This window comes from Drosophila subobscura, chromosome J (assembly GCF_008121235.1).
Source record: "Drosophila subobscura isolate 14011-0131.10 chromosome J, UCBerk_Dsub_1.0, whole genome shotgun sequence".
NCBI lineage: Eukaryota > Metazoa > Arthropoda > Insecta > Diptera > Drosophilidae > Drosophila > Drosophila subobscura.
The window spans coordinates 5,803,888-5,831,778 of NC_048532.1; the positions used below are offsets into that span (position 1 = coordinate 5,803,888).

The 27,891-nt window shown below is 43.8% G+C and overlaps 3 protein-coding genes across 4 annotated transcripts; 1 reads left to right on the forward strand and 2 right to left on the reverse strand.

Moving 5' to 3' along the window:
- Positions 1–542: 542 nt before the first annotated feature.
- Positions 543–19,665, reverse strand: LOC117892932 (UDP-glucuronosyltransferase). 2 transcript variants are annotated; one of them, XM_034799249.1, is made up of 5 exons: positions 19,652–19,665; positions 2,509–3,087; positions 2,259–2,453; positions 1,984–2,200; positions 543–1,921 (listed from the first exon to the last, which is right to left on the reverse strand). In XM_034799249.1, the coding sequence occupies exons 2-5, from the start codon at positions 2,964–2,966 to the stop codon at positions 857–859; spliced, it is 1,935 nt and encodes a 644-aa protein (XP_034655140.1). In that variant the 5' UTR covers positions 2,967–3,087; positions 19,652–19,665; the 3' UTR covers positions 543–856. The 2 variants fall into 2 exon arrangements, with proteins under 2 accessions (XP_034655140.1, XP_034655139.1); XM_034799248.1 differs by lacking the exon at positions 19,652–19,665 and having other exon boundaries at positions 2,509–3,304.
- On the forward strand, positions 3,491–6,909 carry LOC117892934 (sideroflexin-2). The gene is made up of 4 exons (XM_034799252.1): positions 3,491–3,951; positions 4,011–4,282; positions 4,441–4,979; positions 5,041–6,909. Exons 1-4 carry the CDS (start codon positions 3,936–3,938, stop codon positions 5,198–5,200), a joined length of 987 nt encoding a protein of 328 aa, XP_034655143.1. The 5' UTR covers positions 3,491–3,935; the 3' UTR covers positions 5,201–6,909.
- Positions 8,152–26,854, reverse strand: LOC117892933 (dual specificity protein phosphatase Mpk3). The gene is made up of 5 exons (XM_034799251.1): positions 25,578–26,854; positions 10,077–10,194; positions 9,802–10,009; positions 9,609–9,741; positions 8,152–9,545 (listed from the first exon to the last, which is right to left on the reverse strand). The coding sequence occupies exons 1-5, from the start codon at positions 25,969–25,971 to the stop codon at positions 9,037–9,039; spliced, it is 1,362 nt and encodes a 453-aa protein (XP_034655142.1). The 5' UTR covers positions 25,972–26,854; the 3' UTR covers positions 8,152–9,036.
- Between the last annotated feature and the right edge of the window lie 1,037 nt (positions 26,855–27,891).

Genomic DNA, 27,891 nt, shown 5'->3' on the forward strand with positions numbered 1-27,891 from the left:
AAGCTGTAATTTAAATTTTTTAATTTAAAAAAAAATTCCATACAAGGGGCTAAAAATTCCCACAGCCACACATTATCCGTATAAGTTTACCATATCTTACTGAGTACCGGGTGGAAAAGTCGTGACGTGCAAAAAGCGTCTCACACGTCCCTTCTGGTTTTTGTTTTTACCCATCCCTGAAAGTAAAACGTTTCGCACAAACTGCGATTATCTCATATTTTATTCAACAATTTATTTTGCTCTTCTTAATTTTACGTATGCCAAAGCAACTAACCAAAAACAATAAGTCTAAAATTAGTAAATGTACTAAAAGTGTTCTAAAAATTCTGCTGCAAGCATAAATTTGCCATCAAAAAAAGGACCCATTTAAGCTCAGAGACTAATTCTGTTTTAAGACATTTAGACATATTTGTTCATCCAATATTTAGTAGTATACAACTTGAGCTGCTTTTTTTTTTGCAGTTTAACTGCAAATTGTGAATACATCTTGTTCAGCGTTTGTTTTGTCATCAAAAGGTTTTACATAAATTATGTAATGTAAATATTGCTCAGTCTTCAAATCGAAGTTTTAATGGGAGGAGGGAGAAGGTATTGTGACAAATAGGGTTTATAATATCATAAGCATAAAATCAGTTTTGTGTAAGAAATACAAATAAAATATACACAAATATGTTTTTTGGGGCTCTAACTCGCACAAAAAAGTATTTTTAAAACTATTTACAACTTAGACGTTTAAAAATAAACCAAACTCCACACGAATATTAACAATAACAACAACACATTAACAACTAACCCTAAACGGTTGACTAATATGCATTGTTTAAGATATCTGAAGTTTGCGTTGTGAGTTGTTCTGCTATGAAAACCTTCGTTCTGTGTTCTCCTCTTGTGATGCTTTGTTTGAGTATATCTGTCGCTGCGGTCGCTGCTGCTGGTGTTGCTGTTGATTAACATACAGCTGCAATGGCGAAGGCACATGCCCCAGCAGTTGAGCCACCGGTGGCGGTGGTGTCATGTCCAACGGTGTGGTCGACGCTGTTGCTTCGGAGCTGAAGCTCGAAGAGCTGGAGCGTGCGGATAGGGATTGTGCCGAGCGCGTGCGTCTCAGTGGCTCGGTGGATGTGGCTGTTGAGAAAGTTCCTGGCTCGCCATAGCTATGAACCCTGCCCACAACTTTGAGTGTGGAACGATGGGTCGGCTGCTGGCACGTCTCGCTGTAGTAGGATTTGCGTAGAATGCACGAAATAACCAGAAATGGCACCGTCAGAATGCCAACAAAGCCAATGGTAATGATCACGAGCACATCCAGGCCCTCCAATCGCCAGTAGTTCAGAGTATTTGCATGGGACTTGAGGAAATCCGCGCCACCCGAGTCCAGAATGAGTTCAATTTGTCCCACGGCCAGAGCGGAAGGAGAGCCACCTCCCATTAGACGTTTCTTTAGTTGGACCAAGCTCTCCGTGTAGCTGGTGTTCAGCGTTAGTTGCCGAATGCCATGCAGCAGGGAATCATAGGCTATGGCATCGTAGTTCACCGTCAGCGAGACTCCATGCAGCTGCAAACGCTTGGCCATCACCTCCTGTTCGGCCAGTATGGGTATGGCCAGAATGGGCGTGTCCCCCATTATGGATTCCCAAACGCTCAACTGGCCGCAGCTGCTGATGAACAGCTTCACCGGAGAGTGCGACAATATGGCCTGCTGTGGCCACCAATTGGCAATCATCACATTCTCCGGCAGCTCCAGATTCGATACAAAATCCTCATTCTCCCACTTGAGCACGAAATGAAACTCCTTGAGGTGACCAAAAACATCCATAAATAAGGCCAACTTTTCGCTGGGCAGCTTTGCTGTCTGCACATCGGCGCCCAGACTCATGTAGATGACACCACCCGCCGCAGCCTCCATAAAGGAAAGCAAATGCTGAAAGGAAACCGAGCAAGAGATTAGGCAAAATGAATTCAGTGCACAGTTTCCTAGCTTACGTTTGGCAATTGGAGTTGCTCCTTGTGTTGCGTCAAGTGCAAGCCACCCACCTCCAGCATATTGGGCAGATAGGCTCGCGGATAGCTCAAGCCGGGATGAGAGTTGATCAGCGCCAAACTGAGATTCTTTGTTAGATCCCGGTATTGCGGCAGCTCCTGCACGAGCAGCTCAAAGTGCTTCGAGTAAACCGTCTGCTGGGAGATCAAATGAAAGAAGCTGCGGAGAGGAGCCAGGAATTAGTGCGGGTCTTATCTAGGCATAGAATGACTCTTACTTGTAGGTTAGACGCTCAAAGGTGCTCATGAGGCTATTGACGATGCGCTGTTGGGTGCTCATGCGCTCGGTGAAGGGCAGAAAGTTGCTCGGATCCAGCGACGATGACTGTGGGTTGCCGAACATGTTGTTTAGCCAGGAATTGGCACCGGTGGGACTGATTGCAACGGTGGGTATGCCATAGTAGTAGGCCAGGCTGCAATGAGAGATCATTAATCAAGAGTCTTGTGTGGTCTGCTGCTTCTACTCACCCCAAGAGGGCATCGCTTAGAAACAAATCAACAATCAAAAGATCAAACTTCTCGCCGCTGGTCATCAGCTTTCGCACCTGCTGATCCGACAGCAGCAAATCCACATTTGTGGTGCCCGCATAGATGAGCCGCGTAAAACGCTCCATCACGCTCTGTGCACGCATCTGTTCCGGCTCAAAGCTCATGCCCATGCCCACCCAGTTCTCCTTGAGCCCCTCAATGCGTATTTCCCTGATGTTGGGCAGCTCCACATCTCCATCCATGCCACCCGCCTCCACGGCATGAGGACTGATGAGGGTGACCGAATGATTCCGTGGACTGGCCACCAGCTCCTGCAGCAGTCTTCGTCCAAAGAGATAGTGCGACTTCCACACGCTGGGCAGCACGGCCAGGATATTGGCGCAGGAGATGGCACCGCAGAGCAGCGACAACGGCAGCAACAGCTGCAACAGACGCATTTTTGATTGTGGTGTTGTGGCTTCAGGGCAATGTCCGCATTCGCCTCTGCATTCGCATCCGCGTACGTGTGCGTGTCCTTCACTTGGTAGCCAGCAGTTGCTACTTTTCCGGTTTCGCACACTCACACTCAGCTGGCTCAGCCTCCTGCCCTCTCGCTCACTCTCTCACACACTCCCGGGGAGCTGTGGGGCGTCTTTTATTATCTGTTGCTGCTGCCGTTTGTCCACAGCATCATTGCAGCATGTTGCACAATGCCAGCTAATGCTCTATTTAAACATAAATTAGCAACAAACAACTGGACTGGACCAAAACACGCAACGAAAGTGAAAAGAACGGGACGCAACAATAACAATAATGGCAAAAAATCTGTTTTTGCGGCGCCACACAGAATGTCGATAAGTACTCGTTAGCTGTGTGTGTGAATGGCAAAACTATCGATAGTTCTTCTTCTTCGCGCTGTAAACAATTTGAATATTTTGTTTTGTTGTTGGAATTGCTCTTGAAAAGCAATTGAATTAGTAAATTCCGTGCTTGATTCTTGATTGGTTTAAATTGTTAGCAACAATCCGCATCAAATGGTTGCATATTCGCTGTGAACAGGCACACACTCGCACCCGCAGACGCAACACGAGCACGAAAAATTTGCAATTGGATCAATGCCAAAAAAAAATCAAACAACATTGAACCGCATTAGACAGCAGAAAAAGTGAAAAGAACAGCTGGCAGAGAGCACGCACCTGGTGTAGAGACAGGCGGAAACCCTCCCATTCAGTTGATAGCAACAGCCCCAACCCTGAGTACACACAGGCCCACGGCACAGTCAAAGCGCAATTGAAAAACAGCAACAAAACCGAGGCACACAGAAGTGGGGGAAAAAAACCGGCATATAAAACGAGCTTACGTAAGCCACTCGCAAAGAGACTCGAACTCGTTAATTACGCCCCCAACACGTTAATTGCCGCCCCGAAATGGCTCAGGAATTAAGTAAGTTAAGCAATAAATGGAAGATAATCTTTTAACGTGTACTAAAAACCACTCCAAAGCCCTTATCGATGTGGACAAACCGCTGTACGATCTCACGACCTTCGCTGGACGCTTCAAGTACTATGCCTGGATGACAGATCCCCGTACAGTGATCCAGCCCAGTGAGCGCCTGCTGGAGGCCAAAGAAATGATTGAAAAGTATCGCCACGGGGGACAGTCCCTGGTGCCAGGCAAAGCGGAGGATGTGCATTACAACATGAAGTTGTATAGCTCGGCCTTCCATCCCGATTCCGGGGAGCTGCAGAACTTTTGCGGTCGCATGAGTTTTCAGGCAAGTCTCGTGATGTGTTGTCTACTGACGCGATGAATGAATTGCCAAGAAAAAAGAAAGAAAGAAAAGCAAAGGAGAAGGAAATGAATGTGTAACAGTTGAGCAATTTTCTAGCACGCTGTCGATTATGTAGCATCTTGTGTCTCTCTTTTGTTCAGGTGCCCGGCGGCATGCTAATCACTGGCGGAATGTTGGCCTTCTACCGCACTGTGCCGGCTGTGGTGCTCTGGCAGTTTATCAATCAGTCCTTCAATGCGGTCGTCAACTATACAAATCGCAATGCCAATTCGCCCACCAGTGTCACGCAGCTGGGCGTGGCCTATGTGTCGGCCACAACATCGGCCTTGATTGCTGCCATCGGATGCAAGAACTACTGGTCGAGGAAGGCCACTCCATTATTCCAGAGATTTGTGCCATTTGCTGCTGTGGCCGCGGCCAATTGTGTCAACATTCCGCTGATGCGACAGAACGAGATACTCAACGGTGTGGAGGTGAAGAACACGGACGGTGAGATTGTGGGCCAAAGTCGTCTGGCTGCCATCAAGGGTATTAGCGAGGTGGTCATATCTCGGATTGCCATGGCAGCACCGGGCATGCTCGTACTGCCACTGATCATGGAACGTTTGGAGAAACTGCCCGCCTACAGGCGCATCAAATGGATAAATGCTCCATTCCAAACCCTCATGGTTGGATGCTTGTATGTGGTTCTCTAAAGCCTTATTTGTGGCACATTTTATCCATCATATCTTTCCTTTTAGCCTCTGCTTCATGGTGCCCTCAGCCTGTGCATTCTTCCCGCAGCAATGCTCGTTGGACACCTCTACCATGCGCACCTTCGAGCCGGAACTCTATGAGGATATGAAGAAGAGAACCGATGGAAATGTGCCCAAGCGTGTCTACTTCAACAAGGGTCTGTAAAGACACAAGACATGATCCTTGGATAACAAAAAGGAAAGACAATAATTTAGTCAATTGTCATCGTCGTTGTTGTTTTCTGTGTAGCATTTATTGTTTCAGATCGCGCAATATTTTTAATATTGCCAAGTGTTCCTTGTGTCTCGTCTCAATAGCTGAAAAACTAGATAGTATTTAAGCTGAAAAGTATCTCAACCTAATGGAAAATGTATCTATCACTCAATTTGTACTTAAAGGGTATTACTTTTTGTGTGTGCGAGAATTTCTTTTAGGAACTGTATTTGAAAAACTGTGTTGCTGACTAGCTTTTAGATTTGTTAAACTTTAAGCTCCATCAATTGGATATTAACCACGGCAGACATCCCGCTCTGATCAAATTAATTCGAATAATTTAAATTTGTGAATTTATTTCTATAGAAAACTATAATCTTGTAGCTAAAAAAAACTTTCAAATTGGTAATATTTTATTAACCTTTAATTGGCACACAATTTTTATGGTATCTCTGGTTTTTTTAGTACCCTGCACAGTACAGTGTTAACTCCATTTAACATCCAGAAATTTGGTTTTATGTTTCAATGTTTTAGAACTAATTTACTCACGTGTTCTGTTCCATTAACATAAAAGTGTTGAAATAAATGTTTACTAATGCAAATAAAAACTAAACTACTAATCAAACACGTGTGATATTTGTACGGGTTTTAAAAACGGGTTTATTAATTATGTATCCTGTAAATATGTATATTTATATATATTTCGATAATATATAACTTTGCGCGATTTCATTTATTTTGGAATCTATCGGTTTTTGTTTTCGGTTTTGTTTTTTTTTTATCGTGTTGTAAAGTTTACAAAAATGTGCAAAACACAACTAATGTTTGTATGTATGTATCTATAGAATATAGAAATATCTATCCTTTTTTGGGGGGAGGACTCTTCGCTCTCTCTCGATCTCTTTCTCTTATTGTTCGGCTATGTATCGTTTAGGTTTTCCGGCATTTCTTATAGTATTTCTTGGACATTCTCAAGGTACAATTTTTCGTTTTGTTTGTCGTTAATTATTATATCTAGTTTAGTTTTTGTTTTGTTTTTCTTTTGTTGGCACTCTCTCGCTTAAAATTCTTATTATTTTCGGTGCTAAATATTGATGGAAAAACTTCAACACTCAGAGATGTTCAATATGTGTAAAATTCTTGTATCTTAACAACAACAACAAAAACACCAAAAAAATCCGAACAAACACGCCCCTTGGGTGTGGGGGGGTGGAGGAGCCACACAATTTAGCTGCCTGGCAGCACAAATGTTTCGTTTCCAATGTTGTAAAAAGTTGTAATATTTTTTTGTTATTTTTCGAATTTGTCACATGAATCAGCAAACATTAAATATTTATTTTTTCCTTTTTTTATTAATTATTTATTGATTATTAATGTGGCAAAACACACACAAATATTCCCTTCGTGCGCTCTTTTGGGGCTGGGGGCTCTTAAAACAAACGTTTTTCAATGCCATTTAAATATTTAATAAGTTGTGGACTTTGTTTTTACTTTTATTTGCTAAACTGACTGAGGCATTCAACGTCAAATTGGCATTTAAATCTTGTTTTTAATGCTTAATATATTTATCATATTTTCCGTTTTTCACGAGGGGTTTTTGTTTGTTTTTTGTTTGTGTGCAGCTGGGAAAGCTCATTCAAAATCGTAGGGTTTTCCGCTGCCAAAAAAAAAATGTGGATGGTGGAACTAGAATTTCTCCAGCTCAGCCAAGCATCCATAGATGTATCATCCTACCCTTCAACAGGAACTTCGATCCGTATTTAGCTGCCTCAACAAAACCTGCAACATTTCCACATTACTTTCCTGTACTTAGATCAGTGGGAGGTTCCCCTGATGTTCAGACTGTTTTTGCGATATACAAATTTCCAAGTGGAAATCGGAATGTGTTCTTTGGGCTGGGGCTTGAGAACTCGACTTGTGCTGGAATTTTTGCGTCTCTTATAAACTGTATTCAAATTCATTCCCATGTATACTTTTAACATTTTGTAACAACCCATTCGCCGACATTGGACCTATTTCCTGAGCTTTCAATTTAGAAAATTCCAGTCTCTGCAGCACTTACCCTTACCATCTGCAACCTGTTCAAATCCATTATCAAATCAGTCGAGCCTTTAGCTAGAACCTCTAACCAACCATTTCTTTGTTTTTGGCCATGTTTTTTCTTCTTGTTATAATTCTGTTTTTGTCATCTCTGATTTTTCTCTATTTCATATATATTTTATTTATATTGCGCACAGCCTTTTTTTCGAAAAATGTCTGGATTCCTTTTTTTTATATAGTTTTCCATTTATTTTTGTTATTTATTATTTTTTTAAACGTCACCTGATAAAATTTTGTACCAACATTGCCTGTCTAGGGGAAAACAGCCCGACCTACCACTATATCTGTATATATAATTAACCTTTATATATATTTATGTATAACAAACCATTCATTATCTTTTCTATTCGCTGTTTTCCAACTATAACATTTCATATTTTTTCGTTTAGAATATTCTTTGTCTTAGAATCTATAATATGAAGGATTTACCTTGTCCTTTTCTGCATCCTTTGCAGCCCCTTGCAGACCCTTGGCAATTTATTGGGGGTGGGGGATTTATCTCTTCTTTAAGGGTTTTCTTTTTGTGTAGTGCAAATTGTTTGTTTGTATTTTATTTGTTGTTTTTCATTGTTTTAGTTGGTTTTTGTTTTGCTTCAATTTTAAAAATTCTCTTCGATATTCGGGATTTTAGTTTATACTTTAAACTTACATATGACTTGGCATTCAATAGTGTTACAATAGTGATAGATCTATGTATCTGGTATGTATTATCTATATATTAGAGGGCGTGGCTTATGGGGGCTTCCATTGTATATAACAGTTTTAAATTTATATAAACGATGTTCGAGTTTCTTTGTGTTTTGTTTTTAGTAAATTTAAAAATTACAAATAAAATAACAACACCGAAAAAACACCATTCAATATTTGACTTGTGTGTGTTTTCCATTTGCTGTTTTTTTTTTTTTTTTTTTACTTTTAACGTACATAACGGTATGCATATATATATTCTCTTGACTTGGCTTAGCAGTTAAATACAAACATGTACAATGGGGGGTGTATATACTCTAAATATATATATAAATATATTTTATATATTTTCGTTACTTTCCTTGTTGTTGTGTGGTTTGTGTGTGTGGATAACATTGGATTTTGTTTGTTTCGTTTTGCGAAATAATTTCTGCATTTAGACCTTAGAAATGTACCAAGCATTAGATTTATTATTTATTTATTACTGTAATATTAATATTAATTCTTAACATATTATGGGTATTCCTGCACTTGTGGTTGCACAAACCAAATGTCAAAGAAAGTGGAAAATATTCTTCGTTTATTTTTCGTATTGCCCCAAGTTGCGTTCGGCACTTGCAGGAGTACCCCTATTATATACGCTGCTCATATGTATGTGTGTGTGTATTTGTGAGTGTAGGAAAAGCTTTATCTCTGGCCATTTAGAAGGCATTCCCATCGGGCGCTTCTTCTGCATCCTCTAGCTGCTCCTCGTCGGCCATTTCCAGCTGAAGCTCCTCCCGCTGCACCACCTCCACCACAGACACCGCCTCGGCTGTGGTTGTGGTCGATGTGGATGAACTGGTGGTGCTGGCTGGTGACATGTTGTCGGGATTGCTGGCCGACAGGTAAATGCAGCACGGCGGTGGCGATGTGGCAACTGCTCCTACTCCGCCTCCTCCGGCTAAGAGACTCTCCTGACTTGGCGGCAGCACAAAACTCTTCCCACCCAGCAGCTGGCCTCATTTGAGACCCGTGTCCGAGGATGGTGTCCAGCGATCAAACTCAATGCCCGAGTCCGGCGACACCCCAGTGGCCTTGGCCAAATGGGCGGCCATAAATCCGCCCGTCTGCATGCACTTGCAGTCGGGGGCAATGCAGTTGCACGAGAATTTGGAGCCGCGACCGCCGCAACGTGAGGCAACCACACTGGGATTGTTGGCCATTAGGACCGAATTCGAGACAGAGCTGCTGATGGGTGCCTCCATGCCGCCCATCATGCTGCAGCCGCCCTCGTCCATGGCCTGGCCATCGCCGGGACTCAGCCGCAGCTGACTCTCGAAGGACTCCAGCTGCTGCATGAAGTGGAAGTTGGGCGACACATCCGGCTTCCTGTCGCGCACCATCATGAAGGCGTCGTTGAGGCTGAGGCCCCGCGTGTGCATCAAGTAGGCGAGCGTCACGGTCACCGAGCGCGAAACACCAGCCAGGCAGTGGACCAGCACCGCTGAGTTCGCAGAGCGCGCTTCCTCTGTGTCAAGAAAGAGAGAGATTATATCTGGTTGCATGGAATGCTAATGATCGATTGGCTTACCTATAAAATGTATGGCATCTGGGAAATGCATGGCCAAATCCTGTGAGTAGTGATCGGTAATCGGTATTTGCAGATACTTGATGCCCGATTTCTCGAATTCATTTGGCAAATCCGGTGTCACATTCAACACATACTGAAAGCACAAAGCATATAAAGAATCTTCCAATAATTCCTGTGCTATGGGGAGACTCACCTTAATGTTGTACTTTTGCAATGCCTTCGAGTCGCCGCTGTGTGCGGCATTGCCGAGGAAGAGTAGTCCTTTTATTATCTCCACGGGCGCCTCATTATAGCTATGATGATGATGATGATGATGATGATGGCTGGTGCTCTCACAGTCCGATGACTCGGCCGAACTGCTGCAGGCGGAATCGGAATGCGGTGTGGAAATGCGTAGGGATCTAAGGGGTAAGGATCGAGCGGATTAAAATGCATTCTGGCTAAACCTAATCCTGCAGTTGAACTCACCTGAGACCCATTAACTGATCGGTCTGGACATTGCGACTAGATTCCATCTCTTTATTGTGCGACTGGCTGTCATCCTCGCACCATTCCGGAAATGCTAAGCGAAAACTGGAAAAGCCATCTGTAAGAGAGAGATTTGAGTTTGAGAAATGGTTGAGGAAACTTTAGAATGTGCTTGGGGCATTCCTCTTTTGGTTCGTCTCGTTTTTGTCATATGAGAGGCCTTCTCTGGAATGCCTACTCCTCCGCCTGCTCCCCATCCGCCGTTGCGACGTTCGTTATGCTTGGCCAAGTGTAGCGCGTTTTTGGTCTTTGGTAAGGCAACACCACCTACATGTTGCAGCTATTAACCCGCCCGCCGCTTGGCTGCCCCCCGCTCAAGTATGCGTGAAATTCTTGCAAGCGAATCCATTCATAAAAAAATAAGAGACAAACCAGAAGAAAGGGGGCAAGTAGGGAGGAGTAGGAGGAGTTTGCTTCTTCGTGTCTCTTTTCTCTGTCTCTGCAATTGCAAACGGAAGTGCGACGACTATGGCCATATCAAACGGAAATGTTGCTGCCTGCCTGACTGCCTGCCGTCTATTTGGTCTGGGAATCGTCATCCGAGCATAATAGAAACCGGAAGTTTACAATTTTCTACTTGCTGCATATTAAATGCGAACTCACAACAAACATCAACGCAATTTGTGGAGGAAGGCAGGCAGGCAGGCAGTCAGTCAGGCACAAGGCAAATGGAAATTTCAACAAATTTTCATCAGTTATCAAGCCGTGCAACGGGTGGTATACGCACTTGCCACTGCAGCTGCAACTGCAAGACTTTTTAAAAATAGCTCAAGATACGGCACGACATGCAAGGCATAAAAGGGAACTTGATAGAGGGTGGGAGAGAGCAAGGGCCGGGGGCCGGGGGCGGGGCGTGGTATGGCCATGGCCATGGGTATATCAATCCACTCGGCCTCTGACAGGCACAAACTGCATTTGATAGCAATTTCCTGCTCAAACAACTCTGCTGCAGGTTCCCCCTCCGGCCCGAAAGGTTCCTTCATCATATTGCGGATGGATGGGATAACCGAGCGGAGAGGCGGCTGGCACAGGATGGAATGTTGCACGGACTTTGGATTGGCCTTGGCACTGAAAACCTTTTGATAAATGCCTTGAAAAAGTTAATTAATATCCTTGATTGACACTTGTCCTCACAATTTCCTCTGCTATCTGCGTTCCCTTGACTTTGATAAAAGTAATTACAATCAAAATTGTTGTAAAACATAAAATTTTACTTTAAACGGAAGGGTTTTCTCTGGATCTGTTAAGCTGTAAAGCATCCCTTTGAAGTCTGAAACGTTTTTAGTACGGAAATCTGATATTAATACATTAAAGATCTCGTAAGAAAATATGAAGATACTCTAACAAAAGACTCCTCTATGTAGATCCACCCCTATCCCTATAAGCATTGCCCAAATCGAAGCCGTAACCCCCCTGTCTTTTACTTTTTGTACATTTTTGCTCTACCGCTCTATAGGAAACTTTCCCCACTGTAAAACCCAAACAATCATCATACTATCATATATGTAGATACCCATATGGCAATCATTTCGTATGTGTACGCGCACCCGAACCCAAACCCGTACCCTCTTCACTCCATTCCACGTTTATGCCCTCATATGGCATATAAACAGAGATACTATATATCAGTCGTGTATACGTTTTGTGTATGTATCTCTATATCTTTATAGTTTTTTTTTGTTGTATTTTTGTCACACTTTGTGAGTGGCTTTTGTGTGTTTGGGGATTGTTTCATTGATGAGTTCACATCGCACACACACACACACATCGAGCAAAATGAGCGAAACAAAACCACAGAAAAACACACAGTGCAAAACGACCTTCAAAACGTTTGGAAAAAAATAACAACTAAAAACAAACTTGTAAACTTGAAAAAAGCTCAACAAAGCGTAAACCGAAAAGGGGTTTTGGAATGGAGATCTGTACATATTTCATATTTGTTTTGAAAACCGGATTTTGGCATCTCCCAGGCACACAGAGACACACACACACACATCTCTGAGCGGAGCAATGCAAACAATACACCCACCCACAAAAAGCCTCAGCTCATCCCTCCCAGCCTCGCCCACAATGTCACCAATTTGTTGTAGCTATTGTTGATAATTATTATGAATAAAAAATAAGAGAGTTGGAGCTCTTTGGGAAGAGGCCGAAGTTGTGGATACTCTTGAGAGAAAATGTATATTTAATGACATTTTTGTTGGTTTATTTTTTTGCTATAACAAAGAGTTTTCTCTTTCAGAACGGATCCAACGAAAAACAAAAGTTTAAGCCAGAGATTTGCCAGGTAAATTCCAGAAAAATATTTGTTTCCAACATATTTAAACGCGCATGAAATAGCCCAAAGAATATGCAAAGAAAAAATGATCAGAAAATCTGTAAAAATTGTTGTTCCAATTTGTTCCAATGCCTTCTCCCGAGTTACATTAAAATCCAGGAGCTCCTTATATAAACTCTTAATTTGTTCGAAAAATTCCTTTCGTTCCTTGCTCTGTCTAACATTTATGATCACCCACCTCGGAAAGGGTATAAGTAAAGTGAAAAATAAATAAAGATACTTTTTTCACCGCAGTTTCGTCGTTGAACGATTTTGTGCCGCGTCTCATTCATTGTTTTTTCTGCTGCTGCTGCTGCTGCCACGGGCATTCATTTATTTGTTTGTTTTTAATTATATAGTATAGATACTCTTTTTGTTGTTTTACTTTTCACCCGTGGACTCTTATCTCCAACTCCCCCTCGCACTCTTTTCGCATCGTTTCGTTTATCAACAACAAAAAGAGCAAAGGAAAAACGTGAGTTAAATAACTTTTGGCTCACTTCTCGTTGGGTTATACAGATACACAGATACACAAGCAAACACACAGACACACCCGCGCACACACCAACAGAAAGCTCTATTCATTCACAGGTACCACAGTTCAGGCCCCCACACCACCCCCACACCCAGTATACCCCTTTTTGCTGGCCAACGGAAACCAACGGATATGACGTAGGCGTTGGTTTTTTTTTGCTCTCAACCTTTTCTCTATTTTGCCGCATAAAAACAGTTAGCCAAGTGGTTCAGAGATGCGTTGAGAGTGTGGAGGGGGGGTAGAGGGTTAAGAAGAACCCTTATATGGTTTGTCCCATTCTGTGGGCGTTTTGTGTTTGTTTTGTTTTGTTTTGTTTTGTGGCTTAGATGACGCAGATTCCTTAAGTGGAATACACATGACACGCCCACACGCACACACAGAGCTATCAAACAGATGTAGGGAATCCAAAACCTCCAAAAACAGAACCCACCCGTAACCCCACGACACACAACGACACGTACACGTACACGTACACGTACGTCCGTTTAGGCACCCATTGATGGATTTCGTGGAAAAAACACAACAAAAGCAGCAACAGAAACAGAAACCGAAACCGGAAGCCCCCAAACAGAAAGCAAAAACGCAACACAACACATGCATGAAGCTAAACACATGACACAAAGCAATCAACCATTGAACACATTTCCACATTTCCACAATTCCATTTCTAAATTTATAGATTTGTTTAAACAGATTCAGAAAAAGTTCTCCATGGAGCGAATCAAGAGCCATGGCCCATGGGCTGTTGCAATGCTAAAATCGATGAAGCCTGAAAGCCTGTGATTTATTAATTTATTTTTGATATTACATGATATTATCATGGAATGAACGTAAAAGGAAATCGAGCAGTAACTTGTGTTTACATCTTTCAGAAACTTTTGATTTGTCTGATTTGTTTTCATATTTTCTTTTACTTTTCTCTTCGATTTCTATTGTTTTTATTCTACAAGACTTGTGTGATATTTTTCGGCTTTCCTGCAATATTTAACTCCTAATGAGTTTGGTTTATCCATTAATTGTCATCATTTTCCATATGAATGTAAAACTTTCATACGCTTTTCTCGTCTCAATCCCCGTGTTTTTATGATATATTCCAGCTACATGTGCTTTACACATTTGATCACATTTTCCGAATCTTTGCCCAAAGTCCAATAATGCCTTTTTAATCACTCGCCAACCAGCAGCCCCAAAAATTCCCATCCACATTCCCCACGTGGCATTTTCCCCCTTTCTCTGTGTGTGTTTGGGGACTTTTCAGCTTAGTTTTTCTTTTTTGTTGAAGTTTTGAAATTTTGTTTGTCATAGGGATTTCGAAAAGTATACAAAAAGGGAGGGAATGTGTTTGTGGGGCTCTCAAAAAGTTGTGGAAATCAATATTACGCATACGCAATGTGTGGCAGGGCAGGGGGCAGCAAATGTGTTCACTGTTGATGGGTCTGTGCTGGCAAATGCATTCAGCCGTGCGTTACACAATGCCAGATACAGATACTATAAATATATATACAAATATACATATGTACATATATCTATATGTATTTGTATATATGGGAGGGAGCAAATGGGGTGTCCGGAATGGGGCGTTCTGCTGCTGCTGCCTCTGCCTCATGAATGAAAAACCAGACCATACCGGCAAACGGCAACGACGACAACGTCCGCCTGCAGTTCAATGCTATTTGTCAATGAGTCAGTCAGTAGTCGTCGGAGTCGTTGCCCGTCCGTCCGTCCGTCCGTACACAGACACAATTCCCGGGTCTCGAACTGGAACTGAAACTAAAACTGAAACGGTTGGGGGGGTAAAAAAGAGTCATAAATATACGTACAACACACAGAGAAATATTCTGGGGTCCCATATCCATTAGCCATATGCATACCAAACCCCACCCACCGCCGCCATCAACCGACAGCAACATGGCCCCAATTTTGTTTACATTTGTCTTCGCCATCCCGCTCCAAAAACGAACTCGCAGCAGTGCGTGTATTTTTTATGCCTCTGCTTTTGCTTATTTTTGGAGCACACATTTTCCAGCATTTTCCCCCACCCCTCCTCAGGCATAAACAAAAGTGCAATGAAAAGCCTTTGGTGGTGTGGGGGAGGGAGGATAAATTATTAATGGACGTCGCCACTTCCGTCTGCAGTCGCAGGAAAAGTTTTCCTTTGCATTGCATTTTCCTTCAAGTAATTTCTTAATCAACTTCTCGGTCGTTCGTTTCGGAATAAAACCCACACAAAGTTGACATTTTAACTACTCTCGTGCCCAGGTGGGGGCGGGGGCAACGGAAGTTGATTGATAACAACATGATTGATTGATGTGAAGAGGAGGACGGGGCGGGGTGTAGACTCGCTGGTTAAATGTCAGACATCCAAGTTTACTTTAGAGCTGCACTTGAAATGCCCTTGGGCCATGGACAGCACCCAGGGGCGGTAGGGTTCACGGCGTTTGCATATAAGAACTGACATTTGTGCAAATATCACACATTCAAAGTTGATGAAACAAAGCAGCAGGCGGACGGAGAGGAGGAGCCTATGGAGAGTTATGGAAATGATGAAAGTTCAAAGATGATCAATCAAAAAGTTTCGACTGTAAATTTGATGGATAGACACGTAATAGGGTGCGAGAAACTCAACAGCCAAAGGATTACAATATTGAGAATCCTTTATTCAAGATATTTAACACCATTAGTTGGCCATGTGCGCCACTGTACCTTTGGCCACCTGACGTAATGCCCAAGTCGCAGCTTCTGGCACTACTGAGAAGAGGAGGCTGCTGCCTCTGATGCTGATGCTGCCCCCACACCTGCTTCTGGAAATCCCCCGCCCACGGCAATAAAGCCAAAAATGAACGCAGCTTAAAATGTATTCAACAGAGAGAGAGAGAGAGAGGGAAAGAGGGACAGAGGGCACTTGCAGCAACAACAGAAATAACATAAAATTCTAAATAAATGTGTGCCTCGCCCACAGGCAAAAATATTCGAGTGAAGTGGAAATAAAAACAAGATTGAATGGAAAGGTAGCTTCGAGATCGAATCTTTGGATACACTTTAAATATACATATTTAACTCAACTCCAAGATACTAGTTTCCTCCGAAAGAGTATCCGCAAGGAGTAAAGGCAGTGCAGAAAATCGTTTTAGCAATGACAAGAACCACCGCACACATAGCTTTTTTTGTGCTGCTGCTGCACCTGATGTCCCCGCCCCGTCTTCGGCATAATCCCCCGCCCACACACACACTACAGCAGCTTGTATGGATGGTGGAAAAAGTGAAAGAGTTTTTCCTTTTACATAAGCCGCCACACCGCCTCTGCGCTTGCCAGGCCAAGCCAAGCCAAAAATGTGTTTTTATGAATGGGAAACCCAGGGAGCCATAATGAAGAAAGAAATACCCAAAAGAGATGGCAAAAATAAGGCAAAACGTGTGGGGGGAGAAAGACGAACCTAGTGGCCACATTGCACGCAACTATTAGTACGAAAAATAACAACAGCAGCCAACCTCCACCAGCAGCAACAACAAAAACATGGAATTTGCATGACAAATGAGCGAATGCGAGACCGACCCCCACAAGTAGTTAAAGGCCCCATTTTCATTCCATTTTCATTCATGCATTCAATTTAATTTGCCTTCTTTTTTCGACTCAATTTGCTGCAATTCAAGAGGATGGTGGGGAAAGGGAGAGTACGCTCGGTGATGGAAAGCGCGAGAGCGTGGGAGAGGAAGAGAGAGAGAAAGAGAGAAAAGTTAAATAGCCAGTGAACGGACCAGCACATAATTGACTTTTTTTGAATACCCTTTTGAAGATAGTAAAGCAGAAAGAGAAGCATTTGGAAGCCAATAAAATATGTACATATGTACATATAAACTTCAAATAAATTCAAAATCTCTCCACAACTTTAAGTCTAGTTAAAAATCTAAACATTTTGCTACTAAAAGCGCTGTAAAGTGTATTTACATCTTCGATATTCTTCATTTCTCTACTCCCTTTTTGTAGTTGTGCGTCTCTTGTAGCCATTCATGTAGTCATTGTTGTTGGCACTTCCGCATTGCAATAGCAACAGGAGAGTGGGATGAAGGCAGGTTAGTCAGCGCACCAGTTCTTCAGTTAATCAGTTGGACACTCACACACTCAATATGCAGTATGCAGTAATGCTCTGTGGAGCTGTTGATGCGGCCTGAATGGATAGTTAAATAAGCTAGTTAGGAGGCCACCACTGCCGCCGATGCCGTTCTACATCGTTGTACAAGCTAATGGCCGTCATGAGCTGCTCATATCATGTGGGAAGCGGCATTCTGCGGCAAGGTGGGGCAGGCAAATGATTGCTGTTGAAAGAAAGCTGAATGAATACCAGCGTAGGGTAGCAGGCAGCACCCACAAAGTGAGAAAAACTCCACTCGACACTCAAGTTATGCCACAAAACTCCCCCTGAAAACATCTCTTCACCCTTCGAAATTGTTTTGGCAAGCTTTTGTTGATATTTGATGAGCTTTTCAGCCATTAAACTTTGCTCAAAAACTGTTTGTGTAGGCCCAGCAGTAGACCAAATTTGTGGGGTTTTCAGATGGTTTGAGGAGATCCTTCAATTGTTTGTCCCCAGAGGCACCGGCCTCGCGTGTACTCGGTACATGTGTACCTAGTTATCCCCCATTCCCTCCGTCGTTTTGTCAACTCAATTGAACTCGAAATAAACGTGTAACCCCCTAAAATGAGGGGACACCCGTCTTTAATGGCCCCACTAATGGTTCTGCCACGGAGGGAGGTCTGTGTGGCGGAGGCTGGGCTTACCTTTGGCATCCATTCGTGGGTTTTGGCCAAAATGTCAAATTGCGTAAGCCAATCAATCAAAATGTAAATAAGCAAGAACCTAATTTTGGTCTAGGCACGCCCCAAAAGACGGCCCCTGCCTACCGCCATCCCCACCATCTGACTCCATGCCACTCGCTCCGCTGCTGCCTTTCCCGTCGCAAAAGTCTGCCCTTGGGGAGAGCTCTGTGCTATAAATAGCAAGGAAGCCGCAGCTTTGGCAGCATTACCCCAGGACGGGCGACCCAATCCCAGGAACCAAGTCCCAGTCCCAGTCCCAGTCCCGATTCTAGATCCCTTTTTGTATTGCGCTGCTGCTACTCTGGATGCCATGCCGCATTATTAATTAATTATATTTTGTTGTAAATGAAATTCGGCAACGCCGCACAGATGGGAAGAGACAGTAAATATTTCAAATGGAATATACAGTGTGCCCAGAGCCCCAGAGATGCACACGAAACGAAACGAAATCAAATCCCGGATAATTGAAGTGTCTATATGTGTGTGTCTGTGAGTGTAGGGGTGTGTGTGCGTGGGCGAGCTTTGTAATTTTTGGATTGGTCCTGTGTCTGATTGTGTGTCTGTATGTTTTGCGGCTTTTTGGGGCGAAGCTTTGCAAATGGGGTCAAGTTTAATGTGCAGCTTCCTGTTGTTGCCGCTGCTGCTGCTGTTCGTAAGTGCAGATGGATTATCTCGGTTATTCCCTCAACCCCTGGGGCATGCAACAAGTGCAAGCGACAGCCGATTAAGTGAAAGAGCTCACAGAAAAAGAGAGATACACACACACACACTCACAAATGAAAGCTCTATCGAGTTGGAGTTGTGTTCGTGGTGTGGGGGATACATTTATGGTAACTGTAGGAGATTACTCTTCCCAGGAGATGTTCTGCTCATCGAAATATTGTAGAACCATCCACTGTACATTTTTATTGATTTTCTGCTGGAACATCCACAGCAGGGGGACGTGGATCCTTGGACAGAGCCACTTTTGCATAATAATACGTAAAACGCACTTTGGTCCAACTCCCAGGTCCCAGTCCTCAGTCCCAGTTCCATTCTCATTCCCAATGACAGTCCAAACCAAGTGGAGGAGACACTGTCCCGCTACCCAACATAGGCGACCCCCGCTGGGCAGTCCAATGACAAAGGAAGGGAGCAACAGGAACGTTTATACGGTAGCATTCGACTACTACTCCGCGAAATGCGACGACGCCATTGAGCAACGTGCCTTGAATTTCATTTGGACTTGAAATGCGAAAGCGCAGAGGGGAAACAGAGGAGAGGAGGTGGAGATAATGGAGCGGATGGAGCAGATGGAATTGACTTGAAGCAGAGAGGTCCAAACATTTCATAAATATTGCACATGAGGAAATGAAAATCTCAAATTCATGTCGGAATGAGGAGATTTGAAAAATTACCAATCATTTACAATATTTCAATTCCAGTGCAAAGAGAAAAGATTTTAATCTAAAACTAAGCAAAAGTCCAAAGCTGCAAGCTGCTCCATCCCTCGCTCTCTTATGTTTTGTTGTTGTTGGAATAGCATTAAAAATGCACACTGCCTGCGGAAGGAGAGGGGCGGTGGAGACAGTATTGTGCTGCTCTCTAACAAGAGACACCCCAGGCAGGCTGATGATTCTGATGCCCCTCGTTGACACAGGGCACCCCCCGCTGGCGGTCAAAGAGGCGAAGACGAAGAAAGACCAGAGGCAGTAGTCTTCGAAGAAGTAAAGGAAGAAGAATATGCCGAAGGAGCCAACTATTAAGAGGGGGGCGAAAAAGCAATGCCATTTGAGTGTGCAAGGAGGGGGGAGAGATGCAGTGCAAACTTGTGAAAGGGGTCAAGGAGTGAGAGAAAAGGAGATGGCACGCACACACACACACACACTCTGCTTGCAATATTGATATGCGAAGGCGAAGGAAGACAGGGAATCAGCGTAGAGTGAGTATAAATACCTCTTTAAATTCGCAACGACTTGGCAATGCTCTCCATGCTCTCTCCTTTGCTGTTTCAGTGAAACGTTCAAAGGTAATGGCCATACATGCTCGTATAAAAAGTTTATTTGCACTAGAATTGCTTTAATTTTATACCTCCGCTCAACCAACGCTCAACTGGTTGACTTTTCACATTTTAAAATAAAATTCCTTCACATAAAATAAAAGCTACCCCCAAGGTACTCTTGCTGCCCGTATACCCTTCCTGTTCGCATGCCAAACCATTTGCCCTACACCCCTGCCCAGCCCAGCCCTCTGCTGGGTCTGCCTTGCCCTGCTCCATTGCATAAGCACAGACACGAACCACACATAAAGTCGGCAAAACCACAATCCTCCATTCCATCCATTCTTTCATTCTGCTGCTGCTGCGTTGTGCTCATCTTTGCCCCTCCTGCTCCCTGCTCCATGCCACATCTTCAACGGGTAAACTTCTGTTCCGTGGCTCGTTCTCCGTTTTGGAATCTGTTGCTAATTTGCACTTTGATGAAATGCGTTCATGTTGTTGTTGCTTCTCCTTATCCTCCTCTTCCACTTTTTTTTTGTTGCTTATGCCTGTTTGCTCTTCTTGCTCTTCCTGTTGCTCGTGTTCGTGTTGTTATTGCCATTACTGTAGATTTATGCATGCAAGCGCACAGCAGCAGTCCCCCAAGGCCCTTCTACACTTCCCAACGGACTACAACTTTTAGCTCCATTTCATTTCGATTCCCCCTCCTCCACTCCACCCTCTCTCAACATTCGTTCGTCATGTTGCTCTTCCTTTTTGCGACGCGACAAAGGCAGACAAAACGATTGGCATTGTTGTTTTTGTTGTTGCTGCCGCTGCGCTGCTGTTTGCTAATTCCAAGAATACAACAATTTACGCGTCCGTCCGACATGGCAAAAAGGCAGGCGGCATGCGGCAGTCGGCAGAAGAAACGAAGTGAAGTGAATGAAGGGTACTCGTCCCGCCACTGTTTCTCTTTCTCTGTCTGCCATTTTCAATTCACCGTTGATTTCTTCAGACACCATGCACACTGCACAAGTCTCCAAGATCGGATGCAGCAGTCATTAAGGGCGATCAATCTGCTAGGGTATCAAATGTGCGACCCCCGCGGACAACACATATGTATGGAGTCCTCCACTGTTGGTGTTTATGTGTTAAATGCGCGCCCTGGAAACTTCCGCTCTTTGGACGCTGAGGTATGCAGTCGAGAAACGGCAAACGGTGGGGAATGGGAAAGGGTGACGCAGACACAGCACAGCGGAGTGCCCGCCCGCACACATAATCTGACCGGAAGTCACTTTGTTGTTATTGCTGCTGCAAATATTTGCACAGCCTCTGCATCGGCAACCGGCACCAGCACCAGCACCAGCACCAGCACCGGCTTCGCTCCATTCGCAGAATCGGAATCGATGCCAAATGAGCTTAGATGTGGGTCTCACCGTTAGTTAGTCGCCGTCGGTCGGTTGTCGTTGCGGCGGCCACTTAACGCCTGCTTAATTAAAGCCCACACAAACTTTGACCCAAATCGTCTGACTGCTGCAGCAGCAGCAGCAACAGCAAAATTTTGGCCGTAGGCCGCTGTGATCAGACCACCCCTCCCCTCTGCTACGCAGCTCTTCTAACTGTTGTCCAACGCCCTGTTGTTTGTTGTTCTTCCTTCCTCTGTGGCTACCCCTACCCTGTCGCTATCTCGTTCACTCTGATTACTTTATAAGATGCTGACGCCAACACCATCGAGGGAGAGAGATGTCCAACTGTCTCTCACCGTGGGCCTACGACAAAAACAACAAAAGCAAATGTGGCCACAGTGGGACAGGTGGGAGCTGGATTGGCACAAAAGCTACGTTTCGATGTTTCCACTTATTGTACCGCTTCTGCCCACTGTGCAACGAATATCTGAGTTGAACAAATTTGGAGCCCAACGACTTTTGGCACGTAGGTGGGTGCTTGGTGGGGCAATATCTCGGGCCAACTGTTTCTCTCTCAGAGTATTTCTTGGTGTTGTTTTTCTGTGTTGCCTGTCGGTGAAGGCAGACCAGTTGGCAGAGTAGTCTCTGCCCCTCAATGAGGCAGCAAAGCAGCGGCAGCCATCAGCATCTCAGCATTGTGGTCTGGCGGAGGGAGGAGGGGAGCCCACTGCCTTTTGTGATGAATTATCATGAAATCGTAATGAGAGATTCGGTCGATTCGGTCGGTTGTGGCCTTGGTTGTGTGCTGTTTGGGAGATGGGAGATGTGCCACGTGTTTGCGACTCGACGATTTTCCCTCTCGCAGTGGAAGAAAACATTGTGAAAATTGCTTAGGCCCAAAAAACAAACTAAAAAACATATACAAAAACAAAAACTTGTTCAACAAATTCGTTAAAAACAGCAAATGAGGCAAACAACTCTCCCATGTGGACACTCAAATATGTAGAGGAGAGAAAAGCCTGCTGGGGGAAAAGCCATGAAATGCCGCACTGCCATTGCAATGCAATGCGTGGAAATGCAGTGGCCAGAGCTCCGCTCGAGTCGAGTTGAAGTTGTTTTTTATGGCGCAGGCGCAGCAACAGCGGCTCCAGCTCGAGTTCAATTTCTATAAAAGGGTCGCCGCAAGAAGACGGTCGGTCGGTCGGTCCAGCGATCAACGTGGAGCTTTGTATCCGCCTCTGTCCATAAAAAACACGAAAGAGAGAAGACAGCGAGAAAGAGAGGGAGAGAGAAAAACGCAGCCAGACAGACACTCTCTCGTAACTGCATCGTTCATTGACTCCCTTCTTCTCCACTCTCCACAAAAGAAACAAAAAAAGAGAGCGAGCGAGCGCATGATCAGTGGAATGGAATGGGCTTGGTTTGAAACTCTGCTAAATCTAATTGAATTAAATTCTGTCAACGGAAATGCTTAGTTTATGGCATACATAATGCTCCACCATATGTATCATATGTGTACATATTTATCTGTGTAGTATATAGCTGACTTTCCTATATGCATGGCTGGGTTGCCCTAGTTGGCCCCATCTTAATTGTTTTAATTCCGAGAAATGCATACAAAGTGGCATTTAATTAAAGTGAATTCAACATCAGCTGGATGCTGGACCAACCAACGCGCGCGACATGCATTATGCATTTTAAACCCCCTCCCCCTCGCTCGCATCGACTTGATAATGTTTTCATCGTCCTGGTCCTGGACATGGTCCTGGAACCGGAATCTGGTCGTAACAGCATCCCAGGGACTGGCCACAAAGAGACCCATAATTGCCTGGACTTGATTGAATTTCAAGGTTAATTAGCGGCATAGAGTTCCCTCCCACTGGGTGGGGTGGGGCAAAAAAGTTGATGAGTACAACAAGGATTGGGACCACAGTGTTCCGCGAACTTTGCTCCCAACACCCACTCCGCTAAGCCGATTACAGTTTGGTTTTTAAAGGGGGAAATTTTACTTGAACATAAAATGGAAAATGGGAGAGAGAGAGAGAGAGAGTGAAGCATTAGAGGATAAAACAGATGGTTAAATGAGGTTGAAGGACCGTAGAGCGTATGCCACAGTTTTAACTTTAAAATGATTTATTTTCATTTATTTTGACCCATTTGCAAACATTCTAACTAAGAGTATTATTAATTTGCCACTCCCCCAAGCTTCCGCTGTTATTTTCCGTCAAAGCCCCTGTTCCGCTCTACTCTGTACTTCCTGGCACAATTCTGAACGCATTTCAGCACATATCCAATACTTAAAGATAGATGTCCCCCACTTGGGATATGTGTCACAATTTTTCCTCCATCTATGCCACAGCCCAGCTGTTTTTTTATGCATTTGCATGCCATAAAACATTTCGAGCTCTGCACTCCAGCCTACTCTTCGGAAACCATGAACCCAACGATAAGATAAACCCAGCAAACAGTATCGAATATGGGAAACCATATACTGGTACATACATACATACATACATATACATATTTATATATTCTTCGTTTCAGTTGGCAAATTGTGAAATTGCTTTTATTGCATTTGTGGAAAATGAATGTCATAAATGTTGGAATAGACACAGATCCCCCCCATTCCATTCAACAGGCCAAAGCGCTGAAAATTCATTTACTATTTCGACAATCATTAAGAACACTTCAACGAAAAGAATCCTTTAAAAGGTGACACTGGATTTTCACGCTCTGCCACTCTCGTTTCTTTTGTTCGCTTTCCTTTTTGGGCAAATGTCAAGAGGATCGGTTTGGGTTTTTGTTTCGGCTCATCGGGTGTGTGTGTTTTCCATGGTATTGCCCAGTCGTAAAACAATATTTTTCCGGGAGACAATTCGCCTAATTACCTGTGTGCGTGTGTGCCACAGGTAGATTTATACTCTTTACGGATGGATGGACAGTCCTGTACCATTTTTCTGTGTTCTTGACGTCATCGATTTGTTCGCCTGGTAGTGTGTGGATTTATGTTATGCTAATTTGTCGGCCTTTCCAGTTCTGTTTTCATCAAATGAAATCGACTAACAATGGCAGAGGGGGAATGGGATGGAGGATGGGATGTATGCCCTATTGTCAATTTGCGATATTAGCAGAGATGTCGACGCTCTGAATGGGACAGAAAAGAGCAGACGGAGCAGACGTAGCAGACGAACGTGCGTACGCCGGATCTAAGCAGCTTTTGGATATGGGGGCTACAGCCCCAGGGGGTACAAACACACATATAAAGTCCCCCAATTGTGGCTGCTTGTGGGAGAACGGAAATTGAAGTGATAAAAATAAAAATGAAGCCACACCAGTCCGTCAGTCGAGTCAGATAATTATATACATAACATATATAGGGTATCTACAGACATACATACATATGTATGTATCTGATTCTTTGTCTGTATATGTATGGCTTTGAATCACGAGAGTCGAGTCTCTCCAGACCCAGTGACATTTTTCTGAATGAATGAATGACAGAGCCAGATATCTATGAGAACAATGCACAGACACACAGACAGAGACCGAAACCTAGTCCAACAATAGTGGGAAAAGCTCTTTGTTTTGCTTTGCTTTGTGTCATTATTTACGACTTCCCTAATCTGTTCCTCAATTTAAATATTATTTAATTGATATGAAGAAGCTGAAGGAGCAGCCGCAGCAGCAATATATTATAATTATAAATACATTTCTGCATAATTCGGCATTGGATAAGGGAGCTGCTGGAATGAAATTATTGCAAATTTCAACATGGTTTGCGGATTTCCGATAAGGAAAATATAAGGAAAACTTCTTGCAAAAATTAATATTATCACTTTGATATATGGATGGACATTTCCTATATGCGGCTATAAATATTCATAAATTTGTGCTCTTATATAATGGGGTTCCATCAATCAAAACGAGTCGGCGGCGGCGGTGTCACACCAAAAACAAGTTCAAGAAGGTGAAATCTATTTAAATCCCCAGACGCCGACGGGGCAATATGTGTATAATAAAAAGTCATGATCTGCGGTGTGCATATTTTGATATGGGGTTCTAATCTGTGGCTTATCAACAGCATTCCCCTGCCCCTCCGCGAGAGGAGTGCAATGCTAATTACATCTTTCAGCATTTATAGAATTTCTCTCTGTTTCCCCCGGATCAGAAGGGACGTTCCTTTCCGCAAAAAACACAAAAAAAGAGAGAGAGGAGGGAAATACGCGGAATACTCGTATACTAATAAATAGATCCACGAAAATGTTTATTTATGGGAAAGGCAGTGCCAGGGTGGTGGTGGGAGGAGGCGGAGGGAAATATAAATAAATAATGCTTCTAGGAATGGAATGTCTGTGGATGATTAATGGGAGCTGGGAGCAGGGCGGGGGGGTTGGATTGGGGACTCACCTTGCAGTGCCACCACGCGACATCCGTCCTGCTTAAGGCGGCGGTGCAAGATATTGATGATCGAATCGTTGGCACCTATTCCGGCTGCGGCCACATCCTGCTGCCCGGCCACGCCCTCGCCGTTGTACAGGATGAAAAGGCTGAGCTTGTAGCCCGTCTGTATGCGATCCTTAAGGTCCGGCGACTTGATGGTGGAGGCCAGATCTATCTTGCCGGTGGCAAGGCGCCGCAACACGATGCTCGGGATGCACAGGTTGACGGCGCCACGGATATGCGATTCACTGTACTCGTGGGAGCCGCGGCAGTCCAGCAGGATCAGCTCCTTGGCATCCAGGGAGCGCAGCTGGGACTGCAGCCACTCTTTGCTGCAGCTCTCGTGCTCCGTTTCCGGCATTGTAGAAAGCTCTCTTGCACACTCACACACACCAAGATAAATAACGATGGAGGTGTCGTAGTTGTAGGTGGGGGGAAGTAGAAAAATCTGTTCGAGTGTTATTTTCTAGAGTTCGTTTCTCTCTTTCTCTCTCTCTCTTTAGCTCTGGCCAAGTTTCGGTTACAACAAAGTTTACATCATCTGCTTTGGCTTCTTCGTGGAGCTGCTGCCGCACATTTTTTTCTTTCTTTCTTGCTGGTTCTTTCTTCTTCTTTTGCTTTGCTTTTGTTGCTGTTCCCCTTTCTGGTTTCACAAACACACGCACACTCGCGCAAACACACACGAAACGAAATATGGGAAACAACCGAAAGAGACTTTAGTTTAGTTTTATTTCAGTTAAGAACTTGAGGAAATTGCAGTATTCGATGTTTCACGTTCACTGTGTTTTCTGTGTGTTTTGTATTTTTATTTTGTATTATGTTTTCAGCTTCTTCCGCTCCTACTCTGCACACACTGATTTCTTTTATTTTGTTGTAGGCTTCACATTCATCGCACACGCACACAGGTCCGCGCCAAATCACAACCGTGTGTATGTATGTATCGCTGCAGCGAGCGCCGTTGAGTGTTATGTGTGTGTATGTGTACTCACTCGCGTTGGAGACCGTTCCCCGTTCCGATACACCGATTCTAAACGTGTGCGTGGTGGAGCCCCAAACAACGGTTGAGCTACTGTATCAAAGGTATGTTGAAAATATTTTAGATTTTTTGTTTTATATCAATGAATAATTTTGTGGGCCACTTCAACGGACTTTTCCGAATTCAGACTTTCAGAATTTTGCGACACCAATTTTCTTTCCGTTGTCTGTTGTTTCCTTTTCCGCGACACGTTCATTCATGTTCAGTTTTGGGGTTTTTGGGGGGCGGCAAGGCCGTTTCAAATGTTGCTGGCTTTTCAAAAAATGTTTCGCAACAAGCGTGTGGTGCACAGCAAACATAAGGTATGGCCAACGGGCAAAATGGATCTGAAACATCAGCGCTTGCCTAGATAAAATCCACCACAGTTCGTAACGTACCTTGATTTTTGAACTGAAATCACGGCATATTGTTGATCAAACACGGTAAGGTGAGGTGTCGTAGGGGCCTTTTAATGTTGCGGTGCCTGTTTTGCCGGTAGCCATACCTTTCTGGGTTCAAATTTTACGCTCAAAGACTCATTATTGCGTTACAAGCGTGAGTCCCAAATGATGCTCGGCTTCATGTGGCAGATGAGAGGTAACACATGAATACGGAAGATTGTATACCCTATCTGCGTAAAATATAGGTAAAATCTTAATGTACCTAAGTATCAAAACTTTTTCCCAGAACTAACTGTTTTTAACAATTCAAATAAAAAGACCCTGCAAATTTATAATGAAACATGGGAAGTGTTAACACTCCTGAATATTTATATCTCTATTCCATTCATTATAGACAATATAGTACATCCATAGATTATTGTGCTTATAAATGGTAAAGATATCAGCAGGTTATTACTATCTGTTTTCGAAGGGTATTTTAAATGTTGCACGTTTCATGTTGCTGGCATACATAGCGGCGTCACCTCGTTGTGCTTAGACACTATTCCACTCGATTCTCTCACTAACACTCATGCAATTTACCCAGCAACATCACCCACACACACAGACACGCCGTTCCAATGAGTGGGAAGTGGAGAGATAGTGAGTGAGAACAGGCAGGCACATGTTTTCTCTCCGACTCTACAAAAAGGTGCACTGACAGCCCGCTTGGAAATTTACTAGGTATTTTGTATTTGCAACATTCAATATATCAAATATTACTGCTTTTATAAGTAATCAATGAGATTGCATTCCCTGCAATTCCCAAGGTTTCATTGCACATTTCTCACCTGCCTTTCAGTGCCATTCATTGTGTACACTCACT

What these genes read in the sequence shown, in the direction of transcription:
- LOC117892932 (XM_034799249.1), bottom strand. Translation starts at nt 2,966, where the DNA reads ATGCGTCTGTTGCAGCTGTTGCTGCCGTTGTCGCTGCTCTGCGGTGCC. An exon ending in CTAAGCGATGCCCTCTTGGG is followed by an intron (nt 2,454 to 2,508) that starts GTGAGTAGAAGC and finishes CTCTCATTGCAG; the next exon opens with CCTGGCCTACTACTATGGCA. An exon ending in TTTGAGCGTCTAACCTACAA is followed by an intron (nt 2,201 to 2,258) that starts GTAAGAGTCATT and finishes TCCTCTCCGCAG; the next exon opens with CTTCTTTCATTTGATCTCCC.
- LOC117892933 (XM_034799251.1), bottom strand. Translation starts at nt 25,971, where the DNA reads ATGCCGGAAACGGAGCACGAGAGCTGCAGCAAAGAGTGGCTGCAGTCC. An exon ending in TCGCGTGGTGGCACTGCAAG is followed by an intron (nt 10,195 to 25,577) that starts GTGAGTCCCCAA and finishes TCTCTCTTACAG; the next exon opens with ATGGCTTTTCCAGTTTTCGC. An exon ending in AGATGCCATACATTTTATAG is followed by an intron (nt 9,546 to 9,608) that starts GTAAGCCAATCG and finishes TTCTTGACACAG; the next exon opens with AGGAAGCGCGCTCTGCGAAC.
- LOC117892934 (XM_034799252.1), top strand. An exon ending in GCGGTCGCATGAGTTTTCAG is followed by an intron (nt 4,283 to 4,440) that starts GCAAGTCTCGTG and finishes TCTTTTGTTCAG; the next exon opens with GTGCCCGGCGGCATGCTAAT. An exon ending in ACCCTCATGGTTGGATGCTT is followed by an intron (nt 4,980 to 5,040) that starts GTATGTGGTTCT and finishes CTTTCCTTTTAG; the next exon opens with CCTCTGCTTCATGGTGCCCT.